Source organism: Ahaetulla prasina, chromosome 8 (assembly GCF_028640845.1).
Source record: "Ahaetulla prasina isolate Xishuangbanna chromosome 8, ASM2864084v1, whole genome shotgun sequence".
NCBI lineage: Eukaryota > Metazoa > Chordata > Lepidosauria > Squamata > Colubridae > Ahaetulla > Ahaetulla prasina.
In genome coordinates, this window is record NC_080546.1 from 70,728,325 (window position 1) to 70,750,960 (window position 22,636).

The window sequence follows — 22,636 nt, forward strand, 5'->3', positions numbered from 1 at the left end:
CTTGCTTTGGGGAGCCAGCAGACATGAGAGCCAGTGCAGCCCCCCTTCTTATTCCTCAATGGCACCTTCCTGCTTCCTGGCTGGCCTGGCATGCCTTTTACCCCTCAGCAGCATCTCCATGCTGCCTTCTCCACCAGGCGTCCTGGGGCAGCTCACCTCCCAGACGGCGGGTCCTCCTCCTTTTCCTTCTGGCTGCTCCAGCATCCTGGCAAGAAGTGGCAGCGTGAGAATCACCGATGCCCCTTCTCGCCTTGCAGTGGCAGGAGCAGTGGGTGGGGCAGCATTTGCTGGCCATGTGCCCAAGCCAGCCAGGTGCTCTGGACCGTGGACGTGCGTCAGTGCCGCAGGATGGAGGGCTGGGGCCACGCAAGATGCTTGCGTGGGAAGGGAGGGAGGGAAGCCCTGGCCCGCCCATTCTGGGTGGCAGCTCAAGTCCCCTTGCTCTTCTGGGTTCCAGTATGCCGGTGAGCTGGTCTTTACATGCATGGGAGTGCCAGAAACCAAAAGAGGTTCCTGGCAAGCATTTGCCAGGAAGATGATCTTCCGGTTTCCAGTGAGTGCATGCGCACTGATCAGCTGATCATAACGCATACATGCGTGCCAGAAACTGGAAGATGAGATGGCCAGTGCACATGCATATGCTGGAAACTGAAAGATCATCTTCCCAGTGTGCGCATGTGCACCAGGTGGCTGCTTTTTCAGTTTCTGGTGCTCCCACACAAGACCAGCTATCCGGTGAGCCGGAACCCGGAAGAGCAACGGGCGACGGCTCGCGTGCCATAGGTTCGCCATCATGGACATAGGGCATGCTCCATATCATTGTTGTCCTTTCAAGAGAAACACTGTATGTAAGTTTTATACCCTAAAACAAATAAAGTAATTCCACCAAAGGTAAATAAAGTTGCATTGGTTTATTGAGTCTCCTTTAAATTATGGTTCTAATCCATAACTCAATAACTCAGTGTGGTATATCTTTCTGGCATTATACAATACACAAGTATCTCAAAAGAGAGAAATAAAGGATTGTAATTCTTGATTTTGAAATTTAATAAAGATATTTTTAAAAGGAGAGAGAAAAATAAAGGGCTTTATACAAATGTCATATAAGGTTTTAAAAATATCCTGCAGGACCTTGAAATGTTCTTGGAAGCCAACGATAAGCCTATTACCCTGCCTAATATTCTTATAAAAGAATGAGCTAGTTAAAGCTAGGGTATAATTCCACCAGTTAAAGAACAACACCAAGAGTAGCATACAGGATTTGAGATTAGTTATTACGAAACTGCAGTTGTTGAATCAAAAGGATACTTGCAAATGATTTTTACTGAGCTTGATTCAGCCAAGGTGCTAAATAGTTACATAGGAAACATACTAGACTAGAAGAAGGAAAATTGCTTCTCTTTGGATCAAGGTACTGTTTCTTTAAGAGACCATACTTCAGCCAGAGTATTGTAATGAAGAAATTGTGCTTTCAATGGGGAGTTTTACATAGTTAGCATGTATTTTTGTCCACACATATTGTGCATTTGGAGCTATCTGAGGTACTGAAAACAACTGGAACATAGTTGTGCCTCTTGAGAAAAAGTACATTTGCTCTTAAGCCATATGGTCACCAAACAATGGACATAAATTGTTTATAACTGTAAAGATTTTACTGCTGCAGGCACTAATACTATGAAGTCATCTGATCTTTCCACAAATGCTCACATCAGTAGCCAAGTACAAGTCTCCTCGCTGTCCCATTACAGAACTTAGCCCATTCCTGTTAGGTGCAGACTTATAAAGAGGTATTGCATTAGAATCATCTTGTCAGGTGTAATTTGAACAAATCCACAACAGGCTTTTACTAGAGCTTTGACCTATATGGAATGAAAGTTGTTGGATAAAGTGGTATTTAGATTTTAATGGGAGATGATCTCCCAGGGTTCTTTGTTGATTTTTGTTGCTCCTAAAAAGAAAAATCCCAGCTTCTAAGTCATGCCACAGAATGCACATTTTCTCCTTTCTTTGTGTCTGCTTAGTGTGGTTTAAATTGGATGAAACACATCAACTATGGCTTGTTTCAGTTGCACTTTAAGGCTGGGTAGAGGTGATTAAAATATATTACCTATAAAATTCTACATAATTCCCTTTCTTGTGTTCACTGCTCTTATATCCCCTAGCCCAGGGTCCTCCAACCTTGGTCCCTTTAAGACTTGTGGACTTCAGCTCCCAGAGTTCCTTAGCCAGCTTTGCTTTGCTGGCTGTGGGACTCTGGGAGTTGAAGTCCACAAGTCTTAAAGGGACCAAGGTTGGAGACCCCTGCACTAGCCTATGTGCTTTGAGTTGATGCGAGTTATATGACAAAGTGATATTACTATATGTGATAAAGAGACATAAGAGATCATTATGTATAAAGACGAGATTACTTTTGCAAAACAATACATAGTTTAAATGTAAAGGATGTAGATGTATTCTTAAATAAAAATATTCTTAGAAGACCCCAAATCACATATTTGGATCTATATACAAATTTCACACACTAGTGTGGCTAAAGATACACTAGAGTTCCCCATGAAACATTTTTTTAAAAATAAGAAACACAAAAACAAATATACTGTATCTGGTATTTCTTTTAATCTATATAAATTGGTTATTGAAGATCTAACAAAACAATTGCAATAAAACAATTATTTGGACACTGTTTTAATCTTCAGATGTGCCTCATCTGGAGTTAAGAGGAAAAATAATAATGTCAAACTCTCCATTTTAGAAGCTAATAAATAGAATAATTAATTCACCACCCTGTTGCCTGTTTTTTTTTGTGGTGAACTCTGTCTTTACCCTTGCCCTTTATTTTGGCCTTACATAATATTTGCTCCACTGCTTTCTGTTTTGATACTATTTCTATTAATGTAATTCAGGAAGCTAAACTGAATTTAGCAGGGCCTTACCAAAAAAAAAAGGGACACAGTGGCTCAGTGGCTAAAATGCTGAGCTTGTCGATCGAAAGGTCAGCAGTTCAACGGTTTGAATTCCTGGTGCTGTGTAATGGGGTGAACTCCCATTACTTGTCCCAGCTTCTGCTAACCTAGTAGTTCGAAAGCACGTAAAAAATGCAAGTAGAAAAATAGGGACCCCCTTTGGTGGGAAGGTAACAGCGTTCCGTGCTCCTTTGGTTCAAATTTAACTCAGCCTTCTATCCTTCCGAGGCTGGTAAAATGAGGGCCCAATAACAACAACAACAGAGTTGGAAGGGACATTGGAGGCCTTCTAGTCCAACCCCCTGCCCAGGCAGGAAACCCTACACCATCTCAGACAAATGGTTATCCAACATTTTCTTAAAAATTTCCAGTGTTGGAGCATTCACAACTTCTGCAGGCAAGTCGTTCCACTTATTAATTGTTCTAACTGTCAGGAAATTTCTCCTTAGTTCTAAATTGCTTCTTTCCTTGATCAGTTTCCACCCATTGCTTCTTGTTCTACCCTCAGGTGCTTTGGAGAACAGCCCGACTCCCTCTTCTTTGTGGCAACCCCTGATATATTGGAACACTGCTATCATGTCTCCCCTAGTCCTTCTTTTTATTAAACTAGACATACCCAGTTCCTGCAACCGTTCTTCACATGTTCTAGCCTCCAGTCCCCTAATCATCTTTCTTGCTCTTCACTGCACTATGCTGACTCTGTAATATGTAATATTATGCTGACTCTGTAAACCATTTAGAGAGGGCTGTAAAGCACTGTGAAGAGATATATAAGTCTAAGTGCTATTGATATTGCTAGCATTCAGCCACCCTTCTCCAGTCCAAATGACATATCAATGTACTCACTATAGATCCATGACTGGGAACTCAGAAAGTCAGTGTCTTGTTTACTTCTAGCATAAGATTGATGTCATCCATATAAAGGAGGTGCTGATCATAGTTCCACTGTTGAACCTGTATTCATATGCAGTCCTTGTGGTTATCTGGCTGAGGGGTTGAAGCCAATGCAGAACAGAAGTAGAAACAGTGCATGTTATGTCAGCTTTGGAAGCCATATTAGGCCAGAAGCTTCCATGCTGCCACCTTCTCATGTGTGGGAAGGTAGGAGAGGGGATTTAGTAGAGGGGTTGTCTTTAGATATAAGAGCATTCTTCCTGTCAGTCAAGGCCGATCCTGCATCTGGAGAAGGAGTGGTCGAAGTGCTGTCTCGAGACGGGACGGATGGTGATTGGAGCATGTGATTGACTGAGGAATGAGGCGATGGTTTGGGTTTTTTTGATTTACTGAGGGAAAACCCAAAAATTCGGGTTTTCCTAGATGTGCCAGTTTATCTATTCTAGTAAATAGAACTTTGAAAAATGCTTGCTTCAGAGTTTTTACTTGGAGTTGGGGGGTTTTCTGGAACGCTGACATGTTACACTTGATGGCTCTCGTTTGAGCTGCTTGAGTTGCCGTCCAGTGTTGTCTTCCATAGCCCCACTGAGTTCTTAAGGAAGGTCCTTAGTGTCTGTTTACTTTGTACAGGCCAGGTATTCATAGATACAAGTCTGTGGCATTAAATCATAGGCTTTCCTGTGGTCAATTCAGGCTGTTTAAGATTGGTCTATCTAGAGCAGGGGTGTCAAACTCACGGCCCAGATGCGTCATGAACTGGTCACGACCACCCCCGGTTTAGCAAAGGGGAAAAAAGCCATGATACATCATGTGACGATGCAAGTTTGACACCCTAATCTAGAGCTTGAGTTGGTTGACTGCTTTGTCTATGAGCAACTGATATTTTGAGCCTCTGTTATTGTTCCCAATATCCTTCTGAACTGTGCTCATGTAGTCCTGTAGCTTGGCAACTATGATGCCTAATAGGATTTTCCCTGTGTAAGGAGGCAGGTTATTGACAGTAGTTGGACAGTGCTGTTCCCTTGTGGGGGTCTTTCATGATCAGCACATCCCTTCCTTGTGTTAGCCAGTGTGGGTGGAAACCTGTTGCTAGCAGCTGATTATTCGGTGCTGCTATACAATAGCATTGCTATTAAATTTCTTTAGCCAGTAGGTATGGATCATGTTTGGGATAGGTGCTGTCCAGCTCTTCATGTTCTTGACCTGCTGTTGGATGTCTGCTACTGTGATGGTGACGGATTCCTGTTCTGGGACATTGTTTGATCTATTCTCAGATCCTGCAGTTACTCTCCACTGGAATTGTGTGTCTTATTTCTCCCATATGTGCTTCCAGTACTATTCAGTTGTCAGTGGCTCTGCTGTTACTGTTGTTTTTGAACTGCATTTGGGAGTACACCTTGGATAATTCTTTGAATGGTCTTTGAATGGTCTTAAATAACCATTTATCTTCTTGGCCTCTTCTTCTCATATACGTTCTTATCGTGGTAGCTGCAAGTCTTTGTAAGACTGTTACTGAAAAAATAGGCCTCACACCATCTGGGACTCTCTAGGGCTCCAGATGGTGTCAGACCTATTTTCTCAGTTACTGTGTCTTATCCCTCATGTTCGCACCCTTCTATAGTTCCTGTTGGAATACTATGCTGGCAGGTGAGCTCAAAAAGCAGTGGCTTAGACCAAGAACCCCCCTGCCCACCAATATAACTTTATTTTACCATGTATTTGGACAACATCCTATAAGATCACCCACAATGTGAGATGTACATGCCACAACTGGGTTCTTCAGTGCCTTGAATAACTCCTTTGCAAGGAACTGTATGTGTTCCTGTGTCATTATACCATCAGGTACATCATTTATCAAAGCAGATCTGGTTGTAGAAAGAGCAAACCAACTGTAGATCCTAGATAATATTTTATTTAATAATTTCCCCTTGTTTCATATTAAAAGTTATAACTGGGTAACACTTTTTAAAGCTCTTTGGGAACCACACTCCAAGTTCCTTGGAGATTCAAAGGATTTTAAGATCTTAGGTTGTGCATCCCTTTTCTATAGCCTTCACACCATCATGGAATAGTTGAACATTATATTGTTACATATTGTAGTTAGAAGTCTTTGGTGCTTCTGTTTTAAAATTTTCAGAGACATTGCTTTGCAACACTCAGCTGGAAGCTGAATTAAAGCAAGAACAATACTTGAATACATTCTCCTATGGGCCATTCTGCAGTTTCTCCTCTGTCTTGTCCAACTTATTACTCTACCTTTTATTCAGAAATCATTTCACTTAGCTATACGCTGAATAGAGGTCTAAGTCCCAAGGCAGCAATCAAAGTATAGAGCGATGTTGAATAGAATAATGTCTATCCATAATTAATTCAGAATATAAGTGCCAGAATTTTAGCTGGTGAAATTTATTCAGATCACATCTCTTCAATTTTAAATGAATCTAACTTTGGCTGGCTATTTTGAAACTGAATGTTGGTAAAACCATTAAGGCTTTAATTCAATTCAGATTCAATTACTATAAAGGGTCCCTAATTCCATTTGGATTTGGTTGAACATGAGTTCACAAATCAGAGTTAAAGCTGGTATCGTACAGAAGAAAGGGCCATCTCAGCTATGGTCTCATGTCTTTATACCTAATAAGAGTCAATATTAAGAATTAATATGATAAGCTGCATAGAATTATTTTGGTGTACTTAAATGACATACATACCATCCATCCATTGTACCATATTTGAGTCAGCTTTGACACCTGGTGCCTGCCAGGACAAGCTCAAAGAAACATTTTAATGTGATTTGCCACTGCCTTATTCCTAGGGCTAAGAGAAAGTGAATGGCCCATCTGCATTTCATATATATTTTGTTTTCTCCTATTCTAATTTTCTCTTGGCAGATTCACCCATATGTAAATCTTTCTTTTAAAAATATTGATTCTTTCTCTCTATGGCCTTAGAGACGAACTGTTGGAAATTGTGATGGAATGCGTACCTGGAGAAGGAATGAGAAATAAGTTTGGCAACACAGAGCTTTTGCAGAGAGAGGTCCACATTAAGAGAGCACAATCCTGAGCTGGGGGGAGGGGGAAAAATTCAGTGTAGCCACACCTCAGAATATATTTAGTGGGCTCTTTATGGCAAAATACAGTTAAAGTATTGCTCTTTAAATGTCCACATAAATTAATAGGGAAAGGATTTGAATGAGGCACTTTGGAAAGTGCATTGGTGACAGCAAAACCATCTCTTCTTGAAATACCTTCCAGAAAGTTTTCCGCATGTGATTTAAAGTCCCCTGTCATCAGTACAAATGTGTTCAGAAACAATTTTGATTCTTTGGTGGCCACAACAGAAATTTTGTTTGTGCATGCACACATAGGTACAGAGAGCTAGGGAAGCTTTTAAGTAGTTATGGCAGCCTTCAGAAAGATACAGTTATTTTAACATTTTGAAGAGAAGTTACATCAGGAAAAGCAATGGCAAACTGAAGATAACTGCAATGAAATGAGCCAGCGAATGGCTTGGTTGCTGAGGATTCCTCTCTGGATAAGGAGAGGACTCAGGATGCCTCACAAATTCTCCAGATAGTAGTTCCATGAGGAAACTGTAAGAAAGTGGCTTCCAGTGGATTTAGAGGTCTGAGAGATAAGGGATCACCATCTTTGCCCAAAATGTAGTTGGTGACCTGATGGACATACGATTCACATACTTCCTTTCTTAATCACTTCTGGAAATTGCTTGTTAGCTGTTTTTTAGATATTATGAATCTTCAGAAAGACAAATTTTATCATATTGAGTGATTCTTCTTCAATCCCTAGTGAAAGTTTTATATAAAGACAAAGAGAAAATGAAAAGAAATCAAGTTCTCAGACATTATTTAAATTTCAAAGGCATTCAATATTAAAATTGTTAAAAGGTAATGGAAAGAATATAAAGTTGGTTTATTTGATCAAAGTTAAAATATAAGTTGTTTTTGGCAATTCTTATTGGGTTTTTGCTAATCAGAATTGAATGAGGTGGCTTTAAAGATTTATTTATAGATAAGATGTGGGAAATAGAGATCTTTTGTTGGATTCTCAGATTGTTTGCTGAAAATTTTTGTACTCATTGTATTGAAATAGGAAGTCATTTCTTTATATATTTCTTTTGTTTTTTCTTTATTACACTTATGTTTTTCATTCTTTTCTATTTGTTTTTTCTTTGTTTAGTTTGTATTAGTTTTTTTATCTTTATTACCTATAAACTTTAATAATAACTATTAGTTAAAGACATTTTGAAGAGAGGTGCAGTCAGCCTTCCCAATTAACCAGATAGGAAACACGATTAGATGAAGTCATTTACACATTTCATTGTAGGTACTTTGGTCTCACCAATGTAATATATGAAATATCCTTCATACAGTTAAGTGTATAGCAAATACAATTTCAAGTTATAAATGTAACTTGTAAAAACCTATTCCATAATTTAGATTAGAAATAACTTTTTAAGACTTTTATGAGAAAGCAAATACATTTGGCAAATAGAAGAGCTTTGATGGAGGATAGCAGCCTTTACTAGGAACATGACATATCATTGGCTTCCTCTCAATGTAATGAGCCGTTATCAATAAACAATCTATTTATTCTGGGTCTTGAATCTCTATATAATGCTTACTGTTTATTATTGTTTCATTAACTTGGTTGTATGTAGCAATTATTTTTTAATTGATACTGATAAAAGCCAACATTAAATTAGCACAAACCTCAGAAGGGGACTTGTATGCTTACAGCTAAAAAGAAATGATTTAGTGATTAGGCTGTATTCTACAATCTTGGAAAAACATCTTATTGGCCTTAGAATTAGTTGGAGAATGATAGTCAACATTTATTTTCCCATCTGCTTTAGCCAGCAAGCTTTTTAGGGAAACAACAATATTGGAAAGTCCGAGACATGAGAAGTGGGGCTATAGATTGAGTGATTTTACCTTATTCCTTCAAAGTAGCAAATGGAAGGTAATTAAACTGCCTGGTAGTGCTTGGAAAATAATATGTCAAATAGGGTATTCTAATAATAAGCCTTATACTACTGATAAGACAGAAAAATGTATGCAAGCCCTATTTAACTTTGTAAAACACCAGGCCTGAAAGTTTAATACTATTGGCTTTGTTACAGTGGTGAAATCCAATTTTTTGTTACTACTGGTCCTGTGGGCGTGGCTTGGTGGGCGTGACAGGGGAAGGATACTACAAAATCCCCATTCCCTTCCCACTCTTGTGGGAAGAATATTGTAAAATCTCCATTCCACCCCACTCTGTGGGTAGCCAGAGGTGGTATTTGCCGGTTCTCTGGACTATTCAAAATTTCTGCTACCGGTTCTCCGGAACCTGTCAGAACCTATGGATTTCACCCCTGCTTTGTTCATATATTCAGACAATGTAGCTATGTCCCAACAGCAAGCAACCCACAAGATAGGCAATCACATTTTATCTTAGCTTTAGCATGCTGTGGGAAGCCAGCTGTCATGATTATGGTTCAGCATTGGGTCAAATGCCTTTAAGAATCTTATTAATCCTGATTACTGTCCGAGTAGAGAGACGTTTTACCCTAACACCTTTTCATAGTTAATTGCTTACAAGGAAGGCGCGGCCACTGTGCAGTTATGGGATTCAAACCAGAGGTGGGTTTCAGCAGGTTCTGAGCAGTTCTGGAGAACCGGTAGTGAAAATTTTGAGTAGTTCGGAGAACCGGTAGTAAAAATTCTGACTGGCACCACCCCCATCTATTCTCTGCCTCCCCAGTCCCAGCTGATCTGAAGGAAATGGGGATTTTGTAGTAATTTTCCCCTGGATTGGGGAGGGAATGGAGATTTTACAGTATCCTTCCCCTGAAGTGGGGTAGGAATGGAGATTTTACATTATTTTTCCATGCCAGGCCCACCAAGCCACACCCAAAGAACCCGTAGTAAAAAAATTTGAAACCCACCACTGATTCAAACCGATAAGAAGAGTTTGAAGAAGGCTGATCAAGTTTCCTAGGCTTTCTAACAACCCACCAAAGAAAGTCATTGCCATTGGGAGGGGAAGATGGGTCCATAAGGCTTCCTTCTCCTAAACCAGGGGTCTCTAACCTTGGCAACTTTAAGCCTGGCGGACTTCAACTCCCAGAATTCCCCAGCCAGCTTTGCTGGCTGGGGAATTCTGGGAGTTGGAGTCCGCCAGGCTTAAAGTTGCCAAGGTTGGAGACCCGTGTCCTAAACCTTCCAGCCTGTGCTTGAAACGTGAACTGCGGGCATACGGCCTTCCACCGAGCACTGTAGCCGAATGCGGGTTAAATTTCTGAAACTTCCCCACGGATACCTTTCAGCTTAGCCATTAAAAAGAAAAGGGATACCGTTTCGCTTCTCCCCTTCCCACAATGCCAAGAAGTCCCAGTCTAGGGCGATATTTCCCAAAGTAAAATTCCAAATGTGGAAGAAAGGGAGGGAGAGGGAGATGGAGGAAGGGAGCTGGCGGTTGGGTGTAAGGAATTCCGGGGCTTTTGGCAACCGCTCGAGGCCGGCTCTGGCGACTCCTGCGCCCTGAGAAGGGAGCGACGGCGACGGGTTTCGCGGCGGCTGAGAGACGACCAGAGCTCGGGGGGGGGGGGCGGGAACGTGAGGCGGCGCGGCTCCTCCCCGCCTTGCTGCTGCTGCTGCTGCCGGTGCGGCCGGGCGGTGCTTTCCCTCTTCGTCCGTCGCCTCACCATGGTTGCAACGGCACAAAGCCCAGGCGAGCATTCGAGGCCGTTCCCGCAGTGAGCCCTGCTGGCCCGACGCCCGCCCGCTTTTTTTCTGCCCAGACACGGCGCATCTTCCGAATTCCTGCCTCTTCGCTTTTTCCAGGCCCGAGCTCGACTAGGACGCGGCGGTCCTTCTCCCGCCCTGCCGCTTGAGGGGATGCGGCGGCGGAGCGGGGAGGAGGGCGACAGCGACAACACCACTGCTGGGCAGGCCGGCAGAGGCGGGGCCGGGAGTCGTCGTCGTCGTCGTCGCTGCCGCCGCCGCCGCCAGCAGCAGCAGCAGCAGCACCCACGACTCCTCTAGGCGAGGGGCCCCGACCGGAGGGCGGCGCTGTTGAGGCGGAGGGCAGAGGAGGACTCTGCCAGCCGCGGCAGAGGAGGACGAACGGTAGCAGCCGGAGTCCCCGGGGCCAGCTGGAGCCGCCTTTTACCTCAGCTGGCTTCCTTGCCACGTTTGGGGAGGTGGGGTGGGGTGGGGGGGAAGTGGCGGAGAACTCGTTCGCCCGGTGCAGGCGCCGTCTGGCTTCCTGGGCAGGAAAAGGCGCTTGAACGTGGAAGAAGAGCGACGGGAGCGGGCCAGGACGCGGCGCCAGCCCTGAAGTACGAAAAGAAAAAGGGGGAGCGATATGGCGTCCTACGTGGATAATAACTTCCGCCAGGCGGTCATGAAAAACCCAGTCGACAGGAGCCCCCAGGTATTTCCGAGTAGGGCTTCCTTAAAAACACCGTTTCCCCCCCTGCTTCCCCACCCCCCGCCTTCTCCCCTGGTGTCTTTTCCCTGGACAGTCGAGTTTGTACCTAACGCGTTTCCCCGTTTGAAGGAGACCCCCCTTCTGGCCCTCGGATGAATTCTTTCCCTCCAAGTTGGCCTATAGGTTGAAATGTCTTTTCTTACTCCTGCATCCCAGACGTTTCTTAAATCCATGCCCCCTAAAATCCTCTAATCTTTGTTCTTGGGATGGTGGTGGTGGAGGACATCTCCTCGATATCTTTGGGAAAACTTTACATCCAATTTCATTTTTCCTTGTTAGGGGTATGGAGGGCACCAGGTAAAGTATACATGTTGAACAGGTTTGTTGTTTTCTGTAACTGTGTTTGTAATTAATTGTGTCCTTTTTTAAAAAAAAAAGTGTACATAGCATTCACAAATCACAGGAGTTCGGATGCTTTAAATGCTGCATCCAATCTGTACATGGCTATATCAAGTAAATACGTTTTCAGCAACTTTAATCCCTTTTCTACCTACAGAAAGAAAAGCTTATTGATTCACAGCAGCAGACTTCCCATCCCCCATTTCCATTAACAGTGCAGCTCTTAGATAGTTGCTTGTGTTAAGACAAATGCTTAGTTTAGCCATTGGCCTTCTTGTATTGCCAAAATTAATTTGAAAATTGTTACTAGAGGCAGGCAATTTCATGAATACTTTTGGTAGGCAAATTGAGGATTGCTTGATAGTTTATTTACTTTACTAGATTACTAAACTTCTGTTGTGTTTGTTTCTGGAGATCTGTGTAATGGGTTTTTCTTCCAATAAGCAAGCAAAAATAGAGTTTTTTAAAAGATGCATTCATTCATTTGTTGTATTTCGATCCTTAGAAATCAAGTAATTAGATTGCCAAGAAGAAATAGTCAATGTTAACTTCTTTACGTATTTTGTTCATTGCATTTTGTTGTGAGTAGGGTTTTTTTGGAAATAGAACAATTAGATTTTTTAAAAAAAAGATACATAGTAAATATATTTTATTGCTTACTGCAATTTAAGACTCTTCACTTTATAACACAATTAATTGCTAATTCCCTTTAAGTTTTTAATTCTTTTTTTTGTAATTCAAGAAAGTAAATTGCTAAAAAATGGAACAAAATTCATATGCAACGGGATAAGTATTATTTTTAAAAAACACCTGTTTATTTCCGGCCTGCTTCTCTGGAATGTCAAGAATTGGCTCACTGTCATTGTTACTAGCTATTGGTAAACACAGTATCCAAACTGGAAGATGCTTACTCTTCTAACAGTGTGTAAAGCTTAACAAATTATTTCTGATTTGGAATAATAGTTGAAAGTTTATTAGTGAAATTTTAAAGCATGCATAATCATAGGACATAAAAGTTCTATGAATCCTTGGCTCAGTAGCTTATCTTCATGGTATTTGTTGGAATCTGTGCCACTCTACGTGCTTCCTAAAGTGTTTCTGAATATCTTGATTTTACGAAAGGCACTGTTTAATTGCTATAGCAGCCAATAATTTTGAAGTTTTATTGCAATCTGCTAAAAACTTATCCAATTAATCTGAAACGTTGATATTGATAAGTTATTTAGATGATTTTTTTAAAAAAAAATTTGCCCTGGTAAAATATTAGTAGATCCAGACATTGGTATTTTAATCATTTTGTTGAGTATTTTTATTATTTATTCTTCATATACTAGATTAATCAGATGGTTCACACAACACATAAGTCTTTGATTAGTTCACACAGTCTTATTCCCTCCCTATCTGGATTTAGTAATCTTTTCCCCTCTCCTTTTTCATTTTTGCTTGTCACTTACTTGCAGCTATATTGATTTAATTACTTAGAATAGAATAAGGGATATACTTCAAGCAGTAGGTTAGAAAAGCTGGATTCTAGTGAAAAATCTCTGATAGGAAAGTGGTGCTACCAGGTGTTTAATAACGAGTATTATCTAGATGTGACAATGTTTTTGACTACTTGACTATCAGAGGCAAAATGTGATTTGTGCCAAATAATAGTGAACTTTTCAATTTACTGTTGTGGTGTTTCCTTTTTTAAATAGGTGACATAGTTAAAAAACAAACAATCATTTAGTAATGCGGTAGGATCAATATAAAACAAATGAGAAAGCTTAACCTAGAATACGTAGACTGTATTGCTGGTGCTGCAATATTAAAAATACATACAGACCAGTGGTGGGTTTCAAAATTTTTTCCTGCCGGTTCTGTGGGTGTGGCTTGGTGGGCGTGGCAGGAAGGATACTATAAAATCTCCATTCCCTCCCCAACCAGGGGAAGGTTATTGAAAAATCTCCATTTCCTCCTGATTAGCTTGGACTTGGGAGGCAAAGAATAGATGGGGGCGGGGCCAGTCAGAATTTTTACTACTGGTAAAAATTTCCGCTACCGATTCTCCAGAACTGATCAGAACCTGCTGAAATCCACCTCTGATACAGACTTAAAAATTTGTAACATATTTTAAAAGAAACATTTTGCTGATGAGTTCACAGTCTCAAATGTCAGTAAAATATACCCAGGCAGCAGCAAATTCAGTGACTACTGTCCTGACCCTATTTAAGCTAATAAATAGGCCTTTTATTTCATTTTTGACAATTCACTGAGCAGGGAAGTACTTTGTGTTGCTGATGCTACAACTTTCAGTAATTTTATTTTCAATTTCAATTCAATATTATATTTTTGGTTCCATGGCCTATAAACGTATCCCTATTTCCTTTCAGATTCTGTTTAAAAATATTACATTTTTAGTTTTGGGTTTAGTTATAGTTTTTACTAGAACAGAACAGTTTATTAGATTTATATCCCACCTTTCATTGAGAAGCTAAAGGTAGTATAGATAATACTCCCCTCTCATTATTCCCCTAAATGACAATCCTGTTAAAGAACAACTGGGGTGTAAGAGAGTGACAAGCCCAAAATCATTGGGGGAGCTTCCATGACTGGAGTTGACCCAAAATCTAGCTAATATCAGTATAAAGGCAACATTCTCTGTTTATATCAACATACTCTCCCTCTTTATGTCAGTTTTATAATTTTGTTTAAACATAAATATTGAAATGTCATGTAAAAAAAACAAATAACAAATAACAGTTGTTAAAGACTGATTATGAAATTTACTTAAACATCAGAAAGTAGAACAGTAGGGAATCTTTTAAAAGTGAGAATCTTTCTGGGAAGAGTACAGGTAGTCTTCTCTCAACAATACAAATTGAGGGGGGAAATTCCATTCTTAAGTGACGTGGCTGTAAGTTGAAAAACCATGTGACTATGCGGCTTAGCAATGGCAGTTCCGATAGTCCTTATGGCTATTGTTAAAAGAGGACTGGATCATTAGGCAAGGACCTCATGTGACTGTGACATCCTGCTGGGTTCCTCATTCATTTCGCTTGTTGGAAGCCAGGAGGGAATATTGCAAATTATGATCATGTGACTATAGGGATGCTTTAGGGGTGGGTTCTACTTACCTTTACTACCGGTTCACAACAGGAGCGCGCAGAAGCCCCTTGATGATGTCGGGGCATGGGTAGAGCCTCCCGCTGGTTTTACTACCGGTTCTATAGAACCGGACAGAACCGGGAGCAACCCACCACTGGGATACTTGCCAGCCATACAAGGGCTAGTCATAATTACCTCTCATTCAGTGCCATTGCTAGTTTGAATGGTCACTGAAAGAATGATCATCAGATGAAGACCACATGTATTAAAACGTTACTATCCTTATTATGGCCATAGATTGATTGATTCATTTGAAGAATATTTCATTCTACAGGTTTCAAATTTTATTTATACAAAATGAAATGGACTAGCATATGAATTTTATTTTGAAATAAAGTTGAAACAATAAAAAGGGGCTTTCTAAAATAGTGCTAATGACTTATATCTTATTAATTTATTTTTCTTCACTCAGCTAATCTCCAGATTGGCAGTCTCATTCAGGAGTAAATCCTGGAGAAATATACTACTAAAATAGCAATTGGCCTAATATTAATAAGAATGATCTTTAAGCTAGAGGGTAGTATTCACTTGTATTGTGATATCCATAATGAGAATGTATTTTAAAATAAACCAACTAAAAGTCCATCCTTTTTTTCTTGCAATAATTAGCTTATAATTTATACCAGCATTTCTACCCCTACAGGTATTCACTTGAATTGATGCTTCCAAACTACCTTTACTCTCCCTCAGCATTCCATAACATGAAATCCTACCAGATGCTTCCCCATTTAGGAGCTGGTTTCTGTTCCAGATGTATGTGTGAACAATGGGGCCTTCAGGTCTCTCTAAGACTAGCTCATTACTGCCCAGTAATGGACCATGGGACAATTAGGAGGAGGAAGGAATTTTGTGTATTTTTGCCACTTTGAGATAAAGAAATAAAAGCAGGATAAAAAAAATCTAATAAACAGAACAGGAAAAGTTCCTGTCTCAGGCTGGGAATGTTTTTTTTTTGTAACAAGCAGTAAGGAATTCAAGAGGTAGTTTCTTTAAAAAGAAGGAGCTTCAGATATCCACATGGGCAAGCTTACTCACTTATAGATTTTCCTTCTGAGTAGTTGATAACTGCAACCAGCGTGGATAAAAATAGATGATTTAAAAATTTTTTTTCCAAAAATCGGGTTTTTTAATTCAAATTTTTTAAAATCAAATTTATTTTAATAAAATGCTTTAGTAAAAATCTATCCAAAGGTAGTTTTCTATTTAAGATACATTAATTAGTTTATTCAGTATGAAGTGGAGCTTAGTATGAGGTTATATATTCTGCAATATTAGGACTGTTGGTGAGTCAACAGCAGGTCAGAGGAGGAGCTGTTGCTGGACAGAGATGACAGTTGCTCTTTAAAAATTATGATTTAAATTGAGTTGATTTAAATCAAATCCACCCTGACTGCAAATTTATCTCAGTTTTGCATGTGACTGCAGAAACAGTTTAGAAATGATTTATAATTTTAAGTTCAACTGCTGCAAAACATACTTTGAGCACTTTTAGTTTTTTTGGTACTTTGTGTAGAAAGGAAGATGGAGTGTCTGGGCAGGGTGCTTGCCACAATTTGTTTTTTATGGTTTGGTTACATCTGAATGCAGTTATATTTACAATTAGAGGAACTACTTTGCTGCTCTACAATAAAGAATTAATGTATTTCCCATTAAAGAGAGAAAAAAGAATCCTTCTCCAATAAAAACAAATATTTCTAAGTGGTGATATTAGCGGCTATTTGTTGATTCACATTTTGGAGAATATAGATTGTAGTGATAGTGCTACAATTGTATAAACAAGCATTGGCTATATCAGTCTGTTTAACTCAACCTTCTACATCTTTTTCAATTTGCAAGATTTTTGAGGGGTCCTTGGTGCTGGCTGAATTTGGTTCTTTTCTAGCAGATATCATCAGTGCACTAATGATGTTACCTAATTTCGATAATGAAACATCTGCAAGAAAACAACCAAGCTCAGAAAGCACCAAGAACCCCTCATTTCAACCCTGTGCTACAAGTATTCTTTTTTAAAAAAACAATATTGCATTTAAACCTTTCTTCCAGATTTCTAATTTACCTTTCATTTCTGCATACAAATATATAAGAACGTAGATTGGTAGAATTTAATCCTCATAAAATCTGTTTTTCCATTGGATAATCTGTAGAAGCACTATTGTCCTAATAGTAACACTATTGTGTTACTAGTATTTGAGATTAAATCTTGGTATACATATAAATCCTGTTAGTTTTCGCTTTAATTTGATACTCTTAATGTGATTTTTCTACATTTTGTCATTATATAGTAATGATTAATAACTAAACTTGGACTAATAATAAAATTACATTATTTATTTTGATAGTGTTTTGAGCTGTATTGTGCGTAGCCATGCATCTTAATTTTTTGGAAATGATTATGTATGGTTTAGTTTGCAGTTTCCTAGTTGCATGCACATTTATGGCATGTTTTATGCTACCATCATATAGAGATAAACTTGTGCTCTTCACAAATAATTGGTTGCCTCATTGATAGACATCTCTGGAAGCTTTCTGCTTTTATCAAAATGTGAAAAGCAGTGCTATGGTATTCCAATTTAAAGTCTGCTCCTTTTATACTTGCAGGTATCATCGCAACATGTACAAAAGTTTTTTGCTTCCTTTTTTCCTCCTTATATATAGAAAAGTGGATAGGATGGGTAGCTGTAAGGAGCGTTACACACCATTTGATTGATTGTGTACCATCAAATTGTTGTCAACATTTTGTGACCACATAGATTTTCCAATCTGTCTTTAATTTTGTCTTTCAGATCTTCTAGTGGTACACTGATTGGTATTGTAACTATCCAGAAGTCCATTTTTTGTGCTTCTGGTTGCCCTATAGAATAGAATAGAATAGAATTTTTTTATTGGCCAAGTGTGATTGGACACACAAGGAATTTGTCTTGGTGCAAATGCTCTCAGTGTACATAAAAGAAAAGATACTTTCATCAAGGTACAACATTTACAACACAAATGATGGTCAATATATCGATATTTCGTCTTTCCCAAACTTAGAGACTTCTTCAAAGAGTTGTATAGTGTATCAAAATAGGATAATCGGAGCCTAGTCATGTGTGCTTTCGGTGAGAACTTTTGAGTTTGTTTTCTTGGCTATCCAAAGTATTTTCAGGAGTCTTCTCCAACACCAAAGTTCAAAAGCATCAATATTAATTATTTCTGAATCCACTTTTGCTTCCATAGAAGGGAATACGTGGCATGCATAATTCTGATATTTGTAGATATAGTGTTTGCCTAAACTTTCCATCGTCTTCATGGCTATTCTCCCAAGAGTTTGTCTGCAGTGACTTCTTGTTCCTTTACTGTTGATAATTGATAGTAAAAGACAGAAGCTATCCACCACTTCTATATCTTGTTCTATCTGTTGTTAGTTTGGGTTTCTTTATATTTAATTTTCAGTCCCATATTTTTCACCTTGACTTTGAGTACTAGAACTTGTAGAGCTTTTGCATTTTTGGTTATTAAAACAGTCTCATCAGCATACAGAAAGTTATTAATACTTCTTCATCCTGTTTTTTTTAAAAAACATGCTGATCTTCCATTCCAATTCTCCTTAATATATGTTCAGCACATAGGCTGAATAATAAGATGAGATTATTCAGTCTTTTCACACTCCTTTGCTAACCTGGGCTACACTACATTGTATCCATACTATAGCTTTTTGACCTGTATCTAAGATATTTGTGAAGATATGTGTGCTGGGATTCTGAGCACATTCTGAGCACATTCCATAATTTAATGTGATTGACATAGTCAAAGGCCTTTCTTTAATCAATGAGCGCATACAAACTTCTTTGCCTTTCTCAATTACCCACATGTATCAGCAATAATATCTCTCATTCCTTGGACTCAAGCTAATTTGAATATCTGGCATCTCTATGATCATGTAGGGCTTTAACCTGTACTGGTTGATCCTAAGCATTACTTTTCTAGAATGTGAAATTAAGAATATTGTACATTAAAGATATTGACAGAATTTATGCTTTTGCATAAATGTTTATTTTTTATGTTTGTCAATTTCAAATTGTACTTGATAGAAAAAATTCATCAACTCCCTCTTCTGCATCATAGGACTATAAACCTGAATGGTTGTCCTATTAAAGGGTTGTCCACAAAGCCTAATTGATATTTTTGATAGTTGATTGTATTGTAACCAAGTATTGTTCTTGCCATATTGTTCCTGATTATAAAAACAACAGTTCTTTCTTTGTTTTTCATGTCCTGAGTATGCAAACAGTATCTTCTATCTGAAAATGTCCAATCCATTCATCTCAATTCACTGATGCCTAAAATGGCAATTTGTAGTTTTTTCATTCAATCTTTCACTGTATTGAGATTTCCTATGTTCATGCTTCTTACATTACAGCTTTAATTCTGCCTTTTCATTTTTGGATTTTCTTCCCCATATGGCAACCTCAAAAACTAGATATCCTGAAGGCTTATCAAAAACATCATTAGTACTCCAAAAAGATCCTCAGCTCTTCCTAAGCATGTTGAGTTCTTTCTGAAAAAGAGGCCTATCATCCCGGACTGTATTGTCGATAGCATTTTCTTATCCATGTGGGATTTTTTTGGGAACTTACAGGACTGATTTATGTTTATCTTCTCCTGAAAGTATGAATTTATGCTTTTGCATAAATGTTTGTTATTTCTTTGCTGTCAATGTGATAAATAAATAAAGTGATTATTTATTTATTTATTTCCAGCATCATCTTGTCTCCCTGCTTTCCAATATAGATGCCAGTTTTCTTTAGATGGGCAGCTGGGATGACCTTCACACCTTGGGTGCTTCTGCTGAGAATATGTACATGATTATACACTCCTGTCATTCTTCATTCATCTGTCCTAAAAACATATGTGTGCACATACACACAGGCAAATACACACACACAATGTGGCAACATCCCAGGATTTGTGAGAGGAATTATTTACTGCATTATTTACATTTTAAAATCTATCTACCTCATACTGGTTCTACTGGTATAAATAAAAGGAAATATTCATTCTTTACAATATATTTAAGAAGGGAATGTTTATTATTTCAAAAACATTTCAGGCTTTGTGAACATTTTGTTAATGATATGGGATATTGGCTTTATTAATTGTATCCTATTCAGTCAAATAACAATTTTTTAAAAATGATTGCCAGAATGCATAATTAACATAACAAGTAAGAATAGATTAAACCCATTTACAGAGTATCCAATAGAAAATGAAAGTATATTAGATGGTATAATTAGAGTGCCAGTTAATTGATTAACAGCTGACATAATTGTAGAGTGGGACCTGCAAATATAATGCACGTGGACTTCATGTAGTCCATTAAGAAGCCCTGCGTAGCCTGTGGGCATTTTTTTGAAAACTCAACAAATCCACTGCTGTCAAAGTTGCCACTTTCAGGAAGGGTCCAGAGCCCCTTATTTTTGCAACCTGGACTCATGTACTGACTATTTCCAGGGCCTCCAGGCTTCACCAACATTACTGCTGCTGTTTCTACACAGCTAACTGCTGAACAGCTTACTTTGTGCCACCTATTCTTTTGTGGCCTGCAATTATATTTAATTTATCACGTGGTCATTTTCTTGCTTTGAGTTGTGCTGACCTGCTATAGAGGGATCAAGAAAAAACATATTGTTTAATGCATAAAATAATTACTGAAGAATTTGATGCAAATTCCTCGAATTCAAGTTCCTTAATTTTTTTAGTTTACTCAGAAATCCAGGTAGTCCTCCACTTCTTATCACAATTGAGCACAGCATTTCTGTTGCTAAGCAAGACAGTTAAGTAAGCTTTGTCCCATTTTGCAATCTTTCTTACCAGAATTGTTAAGCGAATCCTTGCAGTTAAATTAGTAACATGGTTGTTAAGTGAATCTGGATTTCTCATTAACTTTGCTTGTCAGAGTGTTGCAAAAGGTGATCACATGACCCCAGGACATAAATACATGCCAGTTGCCAAACATTTGAATTTTGATCACACAACCATGGGACTGCTGCAATGATTATGTGAAAACGGTTATAATTCACTTTTTCAGTGCTGTTGTAGCTTTGACCATCACTAAATGAATAGTTGAAAGTCAAAGACCTATGTGAATCCTTTATCAAAGTAATAAATAGCATTTTACATTTGTCAGTATATTGTTACAAGTTTCACTTACAGTTCTGTATTTGGAACACAGACTTCAACTTTGTCTTTGTGGTTTCTTTAGCTTCATCATTTTGTGTTCCGATGTATGTATATTTTAATTAAGAAATTCAGCTGTTGGTGAATTAGTATTTCAGCAGCAGACACTTTAAAAGCCTATAACTTATAATCAAAACTCTAAATGTACTTAGGAGCCAAACAGGTTGAGAGCCTTGATATTATTGTAAATTGAAGGATTATGAGGATCATGTTTATGCTTTGTTTCTTTGTTTACAGAATACTGATCTGGTTCTCCTGTCCCTATGTGTAACAATAGAATATTATACATACATACATATGAAGCAAGCAAAGAAATAAAATCAGACCTTTCTTTGTTTTTAGTGTTATCTGAACTCTTTATTGTCTTCATTGCCAATTAGCATGCAGACAGTTTACCCCAGTGACTAGCTTCTTTGTTTGAAAAACTCTACATGTCTCTATGGGCTACTTCTTACATCACTGGGATGCAAATCATCACAGCTGAGTTTGTGCTCAATAGCAATGGGGTTCAGATAGGGGTGGGGTTGAATACAGAAAAGCTGCTGTTAAATAACATACATAGAATGCTACCAGACTGGTGTGTATTATCTATGGAACTAATGCCAGCAGCAAATTGTATTTGCTTTGAATATAATTCCTATACAAATTTTTGAATCTTAAAGTGGAAACTATGAAAACAATAGTTTTAAATGGAATTTAAATTACACAGAACAGAAGCAGTTCACATTATTCAAGATGCATGAGATTCAGAGATAAATGGCTTCATTTTCTCTACTTTTTAAAATGCTGCTGGTTCTTCTCTCCCACTTTTTGTAAATTAACTTAAATCTGAGAAATGCTGAAACAATGTCAAATACAGGAATGTGAACCTTGCAAATGTTTTCTTACAAATTTAATTATTATAATGTTTTGAAAGTGCTGACTTCTTGGGAAAAGAGACTTGCAGGTACACAGCACTGCAGGCAATTGAGAATGAACTTTTGATGGTCACAGTGCTGAATGAGAAAAAGAGAATAATAATAGTAAAGCCATAAAATACTGAACTTTAAAATTGATTCCTGTGCTTCATAAACATCTTCCTTCCTTACATTCTAAACTGGTTTAACAATTAAAGTGTTAGGCTAGATGGGGGAGATCTAAGTTCAAGTTTATAAATTTAGTCTGGGAATTGTTAAATACTTTGTAAGACCCTAGTGCCACCATCCTAAATATAGTTTGCTCTTGTATTAATTTTGTCATTTGTATGTCTTTTTCTTTTCTGGCAGTGTATGGCGTTAGTCTGATAGAAAGTATTATTATAATTTGCTTCCCAATTACTCATAGGACTAATTGATCATAAATAATTACAACTGTTTATCATATGAACAGGGACACGGTGGCTCAGGGGCTAGGATGTTGAGCTTGTCGATTGAAAGGTCGGCAGCTCAGCAGTTCGAATCCCTAGTGCTGCCGTGTAACGGGGTGAGCTCCCATTACTTGTCCCAGCTTCTGCCAACCTAGCATTTTCAAAAGCACGTAAAAATGCAAGTAGAAAAAATAGGGACCACCTTTGGTGGGAAGGTAACAGCGTTCCAT

The 22,636-nt window shown here is 38.6% G+C and overlaps 1 protein-coding gene across 4 annotated transcripts in view; it reads left to right on the forward strand.

Annotated features, from left to right (window-relative positions):
* The first annotated feature begins 10,456 nt into the window (after positions 1-10,456).
* Positions 10,457-22,636, forward strand: part of RAPGEF2 (Rap guanine nucleotide exchange factor 2) — a 238,966-nt gene continuing 226,786 nt past the window's right edge. For 2 of the 4 annotated variants that reach the window (XM_058193648.1, XM_058193650.1), the window contains exon 1: positions 10,458-11,299. In XM_058193648.1, coding sequence (XP_058049631.1) covers positions 11,231-11,299 — 69 coding nt within the window. In that variant the 5' untranslated portion in view covers positions 10,458-11,230. Of the gene's footprint in view, positions 11,300-22,636 lie in introns of all 4 variants that reach the window. The other 2 variants (XM_058193651.1, XM_058193649.1) reach the window with 2 other exon arrangements.